At 44.9% G+C, this 14,261-nt stretch overlaps 2 protein-coding genes across 3 annotated transcripts in view; both read left to right on the top strand.

Annotated features, from left to right (window-relative positions):
- Positions 1–14,261, top strand: part of LOC127570177 (N-acetyllactosaminide beta-1,6-N-acetylglucosaminyl-transferase-like) — a 113,461-nt gene that overhangs the window by 69,053 nt on the left and 30,147 nt on the right. Inside the window, exon 1 of one of the 2 annotated variants that reach the window (XM_052015435.1) lies at positions 2,410–3,638. The exons of the other annotated variant lie outside the window; for it this stretch is intronic. Within the exon in view, the coding sequence (XP_051871395.1) occupies positions 2,675–3,638 (964 nt within the window). The 5' untranslated portion in view covers positions 2,410–2,674. Of the gene's footprint in view, positions 1–2,409; positions 3,639–14,261 lie in introns of those variants that run through there. 2 annotated transcript variants of the gene reach the window in all.
- The window catches only part of rbm24a (RNA binding motif protein 24a), a 146,550-nt gene that overhangs the window by 20,760 nt on the left and 111,529 nt on the right, over positions 1–14,261 (top strand). The gene's annotated exons all lie outside the window — the stretch shown is intronic.

A 14,261-nucleotide genomic window follows, 5' to 3' on the forward strand; every position in this document is an offset into this window, starting at 1 on the left:
ATAAAGTGCCACATAACAGGCTTATCAGCAAAGTTAAATCACATGGCCTAAAAGGGAGTTTGTTAGTATTGATATGAAGTTAACTGAGTTTCAGACCACAGAGGGTCATGGCAAATGGTTGACTGTCAGACAGGAGATGGGTGAATGGTGATGTTCCCCAGGAATTGGTTTGAGGGCTTTTTTTGCATCATTATTCATGACCTAAACTTGGAGTGCAAAAACTTTGAAATTTCCAGAAGACACAAAACTTAGTAGTGACCCATGAAGAGTTTAGGGATAGGTTGCAGCAGAATATAATCGGGCAGGTGGAATGAGAAGATGCATGAGATGAAGTTTAATGCAGAGAAATGTGAGGTGATGCGTTTTGGTAGGAAGCATGAGTGAAGCAATATGGAAACAATGATACTGTTCTTCAAGGGATGCAGGAGCAGAGGGATATCGAGGTATGTGTGCACAAATCATTTATAGTAGCAGGGCAAATAAAGAAAATGGTTAATAAGGCATACACAGTTCTGATCTTTATCAGTGGCAGGGAGGTTATAATAAACACCCATTAGTCTCAACTGGAGTATTGTGTTCAATTCTGGTCATTATATTACAAGAAGAATGTAATGGATATGATAACAGAGAGGTGTTCAGATCTATCGCTGGAGGGATTCATGAAGATCCTGACATTCCAAGTCAGATTTAGAAGTGGAAGTTAGTGTGGAATAGCTGATGTACACAGACTTAGTGCCATGTTGACTGGAGACCAGATTGATATTATTGCACACACATTGGTGGGCAAGTCTTTAATGGCACTCAGCACATCTGCACTCACTCTATATAAAACTTTAGTCAGACCGCACTTGGAGTATTGTGTGCAGTTCTGGCCGCCCCATTATAGGAAGTATGTGGAGACGGGAAAGGGTGCAGAAGAGGTTTACCAGGATGCTGCCTGGATTAGAGGGCAAGGACAGGCTGGACAAACTGGACAAACTTGAGTTGTTCTTAGAGCGTGGGAGGCTGAGGGGAGACCTGACAGAGGTTTTTAAAATTATGAGAAGCATAGATAGGGTAAACAGTCAATATCTTTTCTCCAAGGTAGAAATGTCAAGCACCAGAGGTCATGCTTTTAAGATTAGAAGACGGAAGTTTAAAGATGACATGAGGGGCAAGTTTTTTTTTTACACAGAGAGTGGCAGGTGCCTGGAATGGCTTACCCAGGGTAGTAATGGAAGCAGGCAGTTTGGTGGAGTTTAAGAGGCTTTTAGATAGACACATGAATATGGAAGGAATGGAGGGATATGGATGATACACAGGAGGAGGACATTTAGTATAAATTGGCATCAAGATCAGCACAACATTTTGGGCCGAATTGCCTATCCAGTGCTGTACTGTTTTACGTTCTATGTATGCCCAGCACAGACTGCCGAAACAGACAGTCTATCCTAAGCTCTGTCATAGGACAAGATTAACAAGAGAAAAGATGCAAGAGTGTACTCAAAGCACCCTTGAAAAATAACAACATCCCCACTGACTCCTGTGACCCTTTGGTCTACGACTGCTCTAATTGGAGAAGTAGCATTCGAGATGCATTTGAGAATCCTGTGGCCTTTCATCAGGACTGTGCAAGCAGTGGACCACCTCACACACTAACCATCCACCCAGTTAGGTACCTCATGCTTCCTCTGTGACAGAGTCTGCGGGCCCTATATGAGCTTCATCAGCCACTTCAAAACCGACAGAACTGGAAGTGGAAGCAAGTCATCCTCAATCCTGAGAGACTGCTTAAGAATAGGACATACACAGTTATCTCTGATTTGTGCTGTGTCCTTTCCATTGGGAAAGCAAAATGAAGGATCTTAACAGCTACGTTTTTTGAATATACAAAAATTTATTCTCCAAAAGCACTACAAAATGACATGCAGTGTTAAAACTACCGTAACTTACACAAAAAAAAAGCCAATACCAAGAAAGAAACCACCCAGACATATTCTAACTACATAACAACAGCAGATAACGGTATCTAAACTACCTCAAAACACACTACTTCAGAAAATAATCTGGTTCACACCATCCACCACACATACTTTCCCCTGAGGGGCCTACCTATCGCGGAATTCAGCCAGGGTGCCCGCCGATACTGCGTGCTCCATATCCAAGGACACCCGCGCACAGACGTAAGCCTGGAAAAGGGGCAAACAGGTGACCCGGCCGGAACCCTCGACCGCCCGACCTCAGCAGCTATTTCACTTTAGAAACGGACTTTGTTGATATTATTAGTTACCAAAAACTGATTTTCCAAAAAAAAGTCAACTTTCCCCCACTTGCGGAAATAACCCATAAATCGTTCTAAATCATTTTAAATTCACCACATCAAAATAAAACCTTGTTCCTCCCACCATTGCGTAAGTTTAAGTGCTGTTTGAGAAGCGGCCACTTTAAAAATAACTAGGAGCTTGAATAATTGTTAAAGACGGCACAGTTTCCGGAACGGGAAGTGTTAGCGTCTGAGTTTTGCCCATTTTGCCTGCGGCCGAAGCACGGGTAGGGACGAAGGTTAGTGGGGGTGCGGGTTGTTGGACCTACCCCGTCTCCGTCCCGCTCCGCCCCAGGGCGGGCGTGAATGGGGTTCACCTCGGGCATCCAGCGCCGCCCGGTGTTACCATTCTGAGCTGTAGACGGCTGTGGAATGAAGGCGAGATGCAGGATCCAAGCCGGTGTCTTGGCGCTGCTGGGGCTGGCGGCGGGCTGCATCTGGATCAAGGGGACTCAGTTGGGCCAGAGCTGGGGCAGAGCCAGGGCTCTTATCAGACTGTCCGAGAGGGGAGTGCCCGGCTGGAGCCTGGAGCCTGTCTGCGATTCCTACTTCCAGGGCAAAAAGGTCTTTCTCTGGAAGAGGAGGAGGGCGGCGGCTGGTGCGGGAGAAGGAGATCCCGAAATGGGTTATTGTCAGCGCCTGCAGCCGCTGCTCCTCTACCGCAGGAGCCCGCTCAGAGTGGAGGAGACCGACTTCCCCCTAGCCTTTATCATCACCGTGCACAAGGATTTCGACACCTTCGAGAGGCTCTTCAGGACCATTTACCGCCCCCACAACCTCTACTGCATCCACGTCGATCAGAAGTCCCCTGGGCATTTTCAGAGGCGCTTGCACCTCCTGGAGACCTGCTTTAGCAACGTCTTCCTCGCTTCCAGGATGGAGCCCATCGTCTACGCCGGGATGTCTCGGTTGGAAGCCGACATCAGGTGCTTGACCGACCTCCTGCAGCTCAAGACCGGCTGGAAGTACGTTCTTAACCTGTGTGGTCAGGACTTCCCCTTGAAAACCAACCTGGAGATCATCCGTCACCTCAAAACCTTCAAAGGGAAGAACATTACTCCTGGCGTTTTGCCCCCAGATCATGCCAAAATCCGCACCAAGTTCGTGTACAAGCAGGTCCTGTCTCCCAATAATTCCTTCGTAATCAGAACTAAGAAACTTAAATCTCCCCCTCCCCACAACATAACTATTTATTTTGGATCTGCATACTATGCTCTGACAATGGAATTCGTAGAATTTATTTTGAAGGACAAGCGTGCCCTGGATTTATTAAATTGGTCAAGGGATACATACAGTCCTGATGAACACTATTGGATAACATTGAACAGGATACCAGGTAGGTACAATGTCTGCATTTTCCACCACAAGGAAGAGTTAGATTCAGTCTTTGGACAGGGAGAACAAATTCAAATCTTTACCGGGTGGTGGGGCAAATGAGTGTCAAGATTGGCAGTGAGAAGATTGCATTCATTTTTGGCTGCCCCATTATAGGAAGGACGTGGAGGTTTTGGAGAGGGTGCAGAAGAGCTTTCTCAGGATGCTGCCTGGATTAGAGGGTATGTGCTATAAGTAAAGGTTGGACAAACTAGAGTTGTTTTCTCTGGAGCAGCGGAGGGGGATCTGATAGAAGTTTATAAGATTATGACAGGCATAGATAGAGTAGACAGCGGGTAACTTTTTCCCAGGGTTGAAATGTCTAATACGAGAGGGTGTGCATATAAGGTCTGAGGGGTCAAGTCCAAAGGAGATGTCTGAGGCATGTTTTTTTAACAGTGTGATGGGTACCTGGAATGCACTGCCAGAGGTGGTAGTGGAGGTAACTAGGATAGAAGCATTTAAGAGGCTCTTGGGCTGAATGTGCAGAGAATGGAGGGATATGGACCTTGAGTAGGCAGAAGAGGTTAGTTTAGTTAGGCGGTTAATTGCTAGTTTAATTAGTTTGGCACAACATTATGGGCCAGAGGGCCTGTTCCTGTGCTGTACTGTTCTATGGTCTATCGTAGGTATAAGTCCACTTCAGAGACTGGAACATATAAACCAAGGAGCAAAAAACAATACACTGGAGGAACCTAGTGGGTAAGGCAGCATCTGTGGAGGGAAATGGTCGAAACCCTTCATCTTGACCACAGATGCTGCCTGACCCACTAAGCTCCTCCAGCATCTTGTGTTTTTTTTTGCTCCATGTTCCAGCATCTGCTGTTTCCTGTATAAACCAAGGCTTTGGCACATTGCTGATGGTGCTGTGCAGTGTCTTTAGTTTTATATTTTCGATAACAGTCATGGCCTCACCTGCTCACTCAGGACATAAAATATCCCAATGCGCTGTTTGAAAGGACTACAGGAAATGGGAGTAGCTGATGCTTATCTTTCAAACATTTGCCAGAGAAGGCTAAGATAAGATTTCTTTATTAGTCATGTACATTGAAACACACAGTGAAATGTATCTTTTGCGTAGAATGTTCTGGGGGCAGCTGCAAGTGTCGCCACGCTTCTGGCGCCAACATAGCATGCCCACAACTTCCTAAGCCATACATCTTTGGAATGTGGGAGGAAACCGGAGCACCCGGAGGAAACCCACGCGCCATGGGGAGAATGTACAAACTCCTTACAGACAGCGGCCGGAATTGAACCTGGGTCTGTGGCACCGTAAAGCGTTACGCTAACCACTACATAAGAGTAGCTGTACTGGAGACATGAAAAACTGACTGTAATGCAGAGAAACATGTTAGTAAGGCAAGTCTAGGTTCCCCACAGTCAGAAATGGAGAAGTTCAGAAAAAAGAAATGTCAGAACAAGTAAACACATTTTAGTTCTCTTCACTAAGGCAACTACAAATACAGAATCCAGAGATCTACAGAGGGGCAGGATCTTGAAGAAATAGTGCTGGGGGAATTAATGGAGCTAAAAGCAGACATATCCCCAGGGCCTGACAATCTGTCTCCCAGAGTATTAAAGGAAATGGCCTTGGAAAAAAGGGTGCATTGGTGCTCATCTTCCAAACTTTGTTAGGCGCTGGAGCAGTTCTTGCAGGTTGAAGAGGAGTAACCCTACTATTCAAAAATGAATAAGGGAATGTAACAAAATTATTTTAAAATCTGTTCCTTGTTCTTTCCTGATTCAGCAACAAGAGGCATTCACAAAGAAGGGAAGCACTGTACACATGTTAAAGGCTACTTTATTAGAGTTATATTAAGAATAACGTACAGAAAGAAAGAAACTTAATGAAATAGAGAAGGAAACAAAATGATACGCATCTGTGAACTGGATGGAAGGAACCCCAGGTGTCTGACAGCCTTTCACGCAGCCTTCTCTCTGTCCCTTGGTACTGGTTGTGACCCAGCCTAAGTGAAGCTTCCAACTTGCACAAAGAAGTTGCCTCTTTCAAAACCTAGCATAATTCCTGCACCAGTTCTTTTCAGTTATGGTACCAGTCTGTACCCCTCTTATCTCTTGATGACCCTTGGCCTAGGCACATATCTCAGAGGCAGAGAGAGCATGGTATATCTCAAAGACAGAGACAGGATGTCGGCAGAATGACGTGTTCGCCATTATTACCTACTCTCAAGGCTCTACGTCAGTACTCCTGTAGGTTCTAAAAGCATTCCCCACATTCCAGGCTGACACCATTTTGTCTTACAACCACCATGTTAGAGTTACACACTTTTGCACATACCAAGAAGGAAACAAATATGACTTCTGCTCAATTTAACTCTCTCCTTACACTCCACCTCTTGATTTCTCATTAGTATGTTGTATAAAATCAAAACACTATATTAAATACAAATTGATTATAACATAAAGGATTAAACAGCAGGATTATCGTAATGTAGGCTCTATATAGATAATAAATCATATGACACAGGAGAGGCCTGGCACTGCAGTCTTCTAACCTCTTGCTTCAGACTGTGAGCTAAAATAATTTGCACTACAAGCACAACCAATATCACAATTATCGAAAGATGTGAAAGGATCCTAAGCTAGGGGTGTATTTGAATGTTTGTTCTCCAATTCCAGAACTGGTTCTACTGGTTCTACTGGTTCTGCCCCTCAGATCCTTACCTACCTCTGTTTCTCAGGCTTGGCCTTCCCTAATGATCCACTCGTGCATCACCTGTTCCCCACGTCTTAATAACCTGTCCAAATTAATCTCTAAATGTGGAATGGGAAGTAATACAGGTCTAACAAGCTTCCACAAATCCTCATCCCTTTTCTCTGCTCTGACATTCAGGGTGCTATTCATTACTTCCTTCGGTCCTTGCCATTTCCATTATACTAATGGAGGATGTCAACCCTTGGATTAGTATGTTATGATCAGGCAGTGAGCAGTTTATTCCCCTCTTGTGGTACTGAAGCCAACATGTAGCTATGTAATGTTACCCTGCCGTGTACAATATTATAGTTCTATTTCTGTTGGGACGGGAGTCAATAGCTATCTTACAGTTATTATAATGGGTAAATCCACACTCTCCCTCAATCGTAGCTAACGCTTCCTCTGGGCAGGCCCAGTGTGTTCCTTTTGTTATGGTATTTCTCCAGCTGTATCCCAATGGGTGTATTACCCTTAACAATGGCATGGTTAGGTGGATGGTGGGGTGCTATCCATAACCCTCTGTCATACCTCCCTATATTACATACCCGAAAAAAAGGGAATATCTTATTGGTCTGCTCTGGGACATGCAAGGTAATGGCCACAATATAATTTCCCCAGCTATCCTGACATGGTCTGTCCACCTGGTTAGCTAAGGTTATCATTCATAATAGGCAGGAGGGGTGAGAAGTCTCACTCCATTCCTGGAGGTGTTTATCCATAATCCAATCTGGCACCTGGTGCAATGCCAGTTGGAGAATACCTCCCCGTACCTGCCATAACAGCCAGCTAGAATATACCCCACATACTTGTGTTCTGTGCTAACTTTGTGACACATTATCTAATCTGTCAATCAATGTATTAATGGTTTCCTGGTAGGGTTTCAACACTTTCAGCCCTTCAGTGATCAGTTGGGCAGCATCTTTGCCCATTTCTGCTATTGACCCCATATCCCTGGATTGCTGTTTCAAAAGTTTCCTAAGAGTATCCTTCGATCGTCGTATCTGTGTGTCTACTTCCACAATATCGTTGGTGTTAACAGTGGACAATCCAGCAGCATAACCAGCTCCTACTAGTTCCACTAGCCCATGTTTCCTCCGAGTTGCACTCACCCCTCGGCCAGCTAATTGCTTTGACAGAAGGTGATGAAATGTCTGCCTAATGCTCACGAGACACCAAAAGGGAATATCCAAACCAGTTAAATTTAAAACTACCTGTACTTGTCAATATCGGGGCACAAATGTTATCTTCTCTTCAAAGGGGGTCATAATCAAGCCAGTGTTTTCATCACATGCTGGGGCAGTGGTGGTGGTTAAAACTGTAGTGGGTGTAGAGGCAGGGGTTGGGGCAGTCAAATTACAATCTATGCTATAGTTGGTCAGAGAGCCAGAAGCCCTGCATGTCAAAATAATGGGCCCACTTACTTGTAGAGTGCACCATAGCCTGGTGTCTACCCCTGCTGAACCCCCATCCTCACATTCCACTGTTGTCACCCTCTGTCCAGGTATCTCAATCCCTCCCTTACATATCACACTAGTCCCAACCGTAGGCTGCATTACAGCCTTGTGCCGGGCATTGAAAATTGGGGTGACAAATTAGTCTCCACGTGGCAGTGCCAATTTTCACTCACCATTCATTCCCCAGTCCCATGCTTTATTTCAAGTGAGGTGAACCCAATTACAATTAATTACTGTTAGATTCCACAAGTGTGTCAGGGGGCTGTGACATCGGAGGATGTCTCCTTTTTCATATTAGGTCTGTGTGTGTTGTTCCTACATATCCAGAGGGTACTCTCTACCCGAAGAAATGCCCATGTCATTAACAGAATTAGTTCCAACACTCTCATTCCACCTAAAGAAGACAAGAACATCTGTTATTATCAGTTTTTCAAAATAAGTTCAGAGATCATTCTGTTTTGTCAACTTCTCCCTGTTTAAACACACCAAATGGTCGAGTACTGACACCCAGTATGTGTAACTGTCTCCGTTTGCCACTATCCTCCCCTTACCAGCATATCCAGGGCTTCAGCTGGCCCCTCCTAGACGGGTCCTCTTAGCAAGATGTCATTGATAAATACTGAGCGACATGTTGTCAGCCCATTTCTCCATTATTTCCTCCACTTGGGCCCAGGTCATAAATTGTCCTCCCACAGGAGGGGCACTAGGCTCAACTTTCTTACTGTCACAGTGATGTTACCATAGGGGGTACATGGTTCCCATGGGAATACCATCAATCTTTGTCTTTTCCATCCCTGCCTTCAACAGGGCCAGAAACATTTCTCTGTGGGTTAACCAGGGGGTGGGGGGTACTGCCTATGTCATTGTTCCTGCCTCCTGCGCCTCCCTTAGACTGCAGGGCCTTGACCTTCGCTTTTCTGTCATCAATCTGCCTCAGTCCCTCCATCCTATCGAGTGCCTCCCACGAGGGATACCCCAGTTGCGGTGCCAAGAGAGCCAACAGGACTCCCTGTAAGTGTGCGGGCACATGTTGAACAAATCTGCTCACGTGTCCCTGATTCAGCCATCTCATCATCCAGGCCATCCCACCTCAATCCGTGATCCCCAAGTGCGTAACTATGGATTGAAGCGTCATAATTCCTTCGTCTATGGTGTGCCAAGGCACACCCTGTTGTTCCCAGTCTACAGCAGAGGGATAAACCCTAAATACCGCGCGTCGGACTTGTGTAAGCAAGTCCGTAAGCTCACCATTCCCATTCTGCACCTGGTTATTAATAGTACCCCGTGTGGAAAAAGGGAGCAAGTCATTGGTCTCCTCCATGGTCAGAGGCACCATGCCAGCACCCGTATCCCATAACCGAGTTAACCATGAGGAGAGAGGCTCCCTAGTCTTTTGCGTATATTTATTCCTTTTCCTCAGCCTTCCATGTCCTGGTCACTCTTTCCTCTTGTGTCATCTGCTCACCTTCTGGTGTTGTTGTGGTTTTACGATCATGGACTGTTACCAGGTGGGTCTGTACATTCAGGTTCTCATATGTGGAGCCCTGCTCACACCTCGGTGGGAGATCCTTGGGACCGTCACCACACCGAATGTCGAGATCATACCATATATTGCCATCCCAGCTGTCGGGGTCCCAACCCTTGGCCGCTAATGCCCTTATTCTGACGGGGTCCGGATCCCAATCCCTCAGCCTTGCCCAATCTTCCTGGCATGCTTTAATCAACCTACAGGCTAGGCTGGTTTGCTGGGTTTCAGCTTTGTCAGCCCATCCGTAGGCTAACTTAGGCGATTCAGATAAGGTGACATTTTGTTGTTGCAGGGCTACTATTTTCCCAGTGAGGGTGGCCACGTTGCTCCACTACCCGTCATATGTCTTTTTCCAGGCGCACAGCAAGATCCAATAGGCCATAACCTTACCCTCCTTGTGTTTGGGAAACCCTACCTCATTCAACAGAGTGACTACCTTACCCAGGAGATCACTACCACCGCTTTCCATCTCAGCTCTCCAACATGTGGGAGGGCAACACGCTCCAAAATCATGGGTGTTGACTGTCAGTACTCTAAACACCAACCCGCCTGCGGCTACCTCCAGTTGTTGGCGAAACATTGTGCTGGATCCTGCTGACTATGCCAATTTTGTAACAAAATTATTTTAAAATTTGTTCCTTGTTTTTTTCTGATTCAGCAACAAGAGGCATTCACAAACAAAGGAGGCACAGTATGCATGTTAAAGGCTACTTTATTTGAGTTATATTAAGAATAACGTACAAAAAGAAAGAAACTTAATAAAATAAAGAAGGAAACAAAATGGTATTCAGTGAACTGATCTACATATTACGGGAGGGAACCCCAAGTGTCTGACAGCCTTTCACGCAACCTTCTCTGTCACTTAGTGTCGGTTGTGACCCCCCCTAAGTGAAGATTCCAACTTGCACAAAAGTTGCCTCTTTTTGTACCTTTCAAAACCTAGCATAATTCCTACACCAGTTCTTTTCAGTTATGGTACCAATCTATACCACCTTATCTCTTGATGACCCTTGGCCTAGATGCATCACGGTAGTGTAGCGGTTAGCGTAACGCTATTACGCTGCCAGTGACCCGGGTTCAATTCTGGCCACTATAAGGAGTTTGTGCATTCTCCCTGTGTTTGTGTGGGTTTCCTCGGGGTGCTCTGGTTTCTTCCCACATTCCAAAGACATATGGGTTAGGAAGTTGTGGGCATTGCTATGTTGGCACCGGAAGTGTGGCAATACTTGCGGGCTGCCCCCAGGACGCTCTACTCAAAGGATGCATTTCACTGTGTATTTCGATGTACATGTGACTAATAAAGATATTTTATCTCAGAGGCAGAGAGATCATGGTATATCTCAAAGACAGAGACAGCATGTCAGCAGAAAGACATGTTCGCCATTATTACTCACTCCTAAGGCTCTACGTCAGTACTCCTGTAGGTTCTAAAAGCATTCCCCACATTCCAGGCTGACAACATTTTGTCTTACAACCACCATTTTAAAGTTGCACATACCAAGGAGGAACCAAATAGGACTTCTGCTCAATTTAACTCTCTCCTTACAGGGAATAAATTGGAATTACAGACCAAAGCCCTAATGTCAGGAATGGGGAAAATGCTAGAATTGAAAATAGAAGACGTAATGACAGAACGCTTGGGGAAAACACTAATAGGATTGGTGAAAGTCAGCATGGGTTTTTGTAAGGGAAATCGTGCTTAACAAATCTACTGGAGTTTTTTTTTGAGGATTTAAGTAGTAGAATACTTGGAGAACCAGTGGATGTGGTGTATTTGGAGTTTCAGAGGGCCTTTGATGAGGCCCCACATGAGAGGTTAGTGTACAGTATTAAAGCTTATGGTATTGAAGGTAAGGTACCAACCTGGATAGAGAATTGGTTGACAGATAGGAAATAGAAAAAAGGGGTCTTTTTTATCTGGGTAGCAGACAGTGACCAGTGAGGTGTTGCTGGGTTCAGTGCTTGGGCATCAATGACTTGGATGAGTGAACTAAACGTAATCTCCAAGTTTGCAGATGACACAAAGCTAGGAGAGGGGGTAGGATACAGTTTGAACTATGAGGAGGGTGTAAGGAGGCTGGAATGTGATTCAGTCACATTGGGTGAGTGGGCAAATGCATGGTGGATGCAATTTAACCTGGATAAATGTGAAATTATCCACTTTGGCTCTAAAAACAAATTATTTGAATGGTGTGAGAAAGGGAGATGCAACCAGACCTAACTTTCCTTGTGCCCCAGTCACTGAAGGCAAACATTCAGGTCAAGAAAAGAATTAGGAAGGTATCTGGTATTTGGTCTTCATTGCAAGAGGATTTGAGTACAGGAGCAAGATATCAATAGTGGGAGAAGTGCTAGAATTAATAATAGAAGATGCAATGTCGGAACACTTGGGAAAACAATGATATCTTGCTGCAGTTCTACAGGGCTTTGGTAAGACACCATTTTGAATCTTGTGTGCAATTTTGGTCTCTTTATCTGAGGAAGGATCTTCTTGTCAGGGAGGAATGCAACAATGTCTTAAGACCATAAGATATGGGAGCAGAATTAGGCCATTCAGCCCATTGAGTCTGCTCCACCATTCAATCATGGCTGAATTTTTTTCAACCCCATTCTCCCTCCTTCTCACTTAACCCAAGAACTGGGGCCACAGCATCTGGATATGGGGAATGCCATTAAAAATGCAGATCTGAATAAATTTCTTCACCCTGGGGAATTCTTGATCACAAAAGATAGTGGAGGGCAAATTGTTAAATATATTAAACAAAGAGGTAGATATATTCCTTAATGTCAAATAGTTCAAGATGTGTGGGAAGAAGACAGAACCTTGTCTCTGAATTGGATGATCAGCCATAATAGTATTGAATGGTGGAGTAGCATCAAAAGACTGGAAGCCCTACTCCTGTCCCTATTTTTCTATGATTCCTAGGGTGGCAGGTCTGTCAATTAAGGAAAGAGTGAGTAGACTGGGCCTTTGTTCTCTAGGGTTTAGAAGAATGAGAGGTAATCTCACTGAAACATCAACATTCTTAGAGGGCTATCAGGGTAGATCTGGGAGTAATATTTCTCATGGCTGAGGAGATGAGAACTGGGGGTTGATTCTAAAAAAAAGATTAGTCTCTTAGGACTGAAATGAGGAGAAAGTTCTTTACTCAAAGAGTGGTGAATCTTTGAAATTTTCTCTCCAGCCCTCTCAACTCTCTTGCCCATATTCCAAGCTTGATCTGATAATGGATTAATCCTCCATACTTAATATTCTCCAAAGACTGCTTCAAGGTTCCTCCCTCCCTTTAACCAACAATCCACCTGACTCATCCCCACCACCAGCACCCACCACTCCAGCTTTCTACCAATTACACAAGCTGATGCCTAACCTCACCAACCTCCTTCACTTTCTACAATCTACAACCCCCCACCCCACCATTACCCTTCATGTATCAGTCAGATTTGTTCCTCTCCAGAATGGAGATGCATGAGACTGCAGATGTTGGAATCTGGAGCAACAAACAAGGTGCTGGAGGAACTCAACTGGTCAGGCAGCACCTGTGGAGGGAAATGGACAGTCAATGTTTCAGATCAAGACTCTTTATCAGGTCTCAACCCGAAATGTCGTATGTCCATTTCACTCCAGAGATGTTGCCTGACCCACTGAGTTTTTACAGAATTTTGTTTGTTTTTCTTCTCCATAATGTCCTTCCCCTCCTGAACAGGGAGTGTGATATCCATCAGTTTATTGTGGACAAGTGCATTAGCATCCTGAAACTTGGTTCACATCCAGTGAGATGCTAGCACTTCCGGACATCTGTCAATTACCGCCTCCACTATGTGACTGGTTCTCTGTTCAGGGCTTCCAGCCCCTTGATCTTCAGCAGTCGACCTCACTGACATCCTCTATCAACTGTTACACATAATGAGATTTATTTCTGGCTTGTGAGGTAATCAGACTATCACTTCTGGAACTGTCCAGTGTGACCAAAGGTCTCTGCCTCTGAGTCTCTTCATTCACCTGGCCTCAATCCAAAAGAGACAAGACTCTATGCAAGAAATAGAGAAAACGTGGAAGGTGGAGTTCTAGAGTGATACAGCACAGAAACAGGCCCCTCAGCCCAAATCACCCAGGCTGACCAAGATGCCCATCTGAGCTAGTCTCATTTGCCTACATTTGGCTCATGACCCTCTAAACATATGGGGAGAGGGGAAGGAGAGCAATGTGAGATTGATACACAGGCAGATAAACAGGAAAGTGAATGACGAGTGGGGAGAGGGAGAGACCATACACTGATACATGAAAAGAGAGAGGGATTGAGAAAGAAAATTGAGAAAACCAGATCCAGATAGTGACGTGCAAAAAAAAATTAGGCTGAGATCAGAGTTGCAACCAGTGAGTAGACAGAAGTCCCATTCTACCATCATCATGGAGGCAAAAGAACTAGTGGAAACTTGCTACCCTCCTTTTCCAATATCCTCAACCTTAGCCCATTGCCAAGTCTTTGCCCAGACTGAATGCCTTGCCCCGCTTACAAATGAGACAGAAAGGCCCTGATTACCAAGGAGGTTGGGAGAAGGGTTGCTTTAAGTTCAGGTCCCTCAGTACCCAGATTCAGAAGAGGGCCAGCTATAAGATGGGTAGCTCTTTGACATTCATTTTGGGTTTACTGAATTCCTCGCTAGCTAGGATTAAAATTGCAAAACATTACACAATATTTCAGAGAAGTATTACGAAGAAATGTGATTGCTAAAAACAAATCTGGTCCCTGCTACAATGTGAACTTGCTGTGTGCAAATTGGCTGTTAAGTTTCCTACATTACAACAACTTCCAACAGTGTTTCATCAGTTGCAAAGCACTAGGATTTTCTAGTGTCATGGAGAGAATGCTATAAATGCAAACC

This window comes from Pristis pectinata, chromosome 5 (genome assembly GCF_009764475.1).
Source record: "Pristis pectinata isolate sPriPec2 chromosome 5, sPriPec2.1.pri, whole genome shotgun sequence".
NCBI lineage: Eukaryota > Metazoa > Chordata > Chondrichthyes > Rhinopristiformes > Pristidae > Pristis > Pristis pectinata.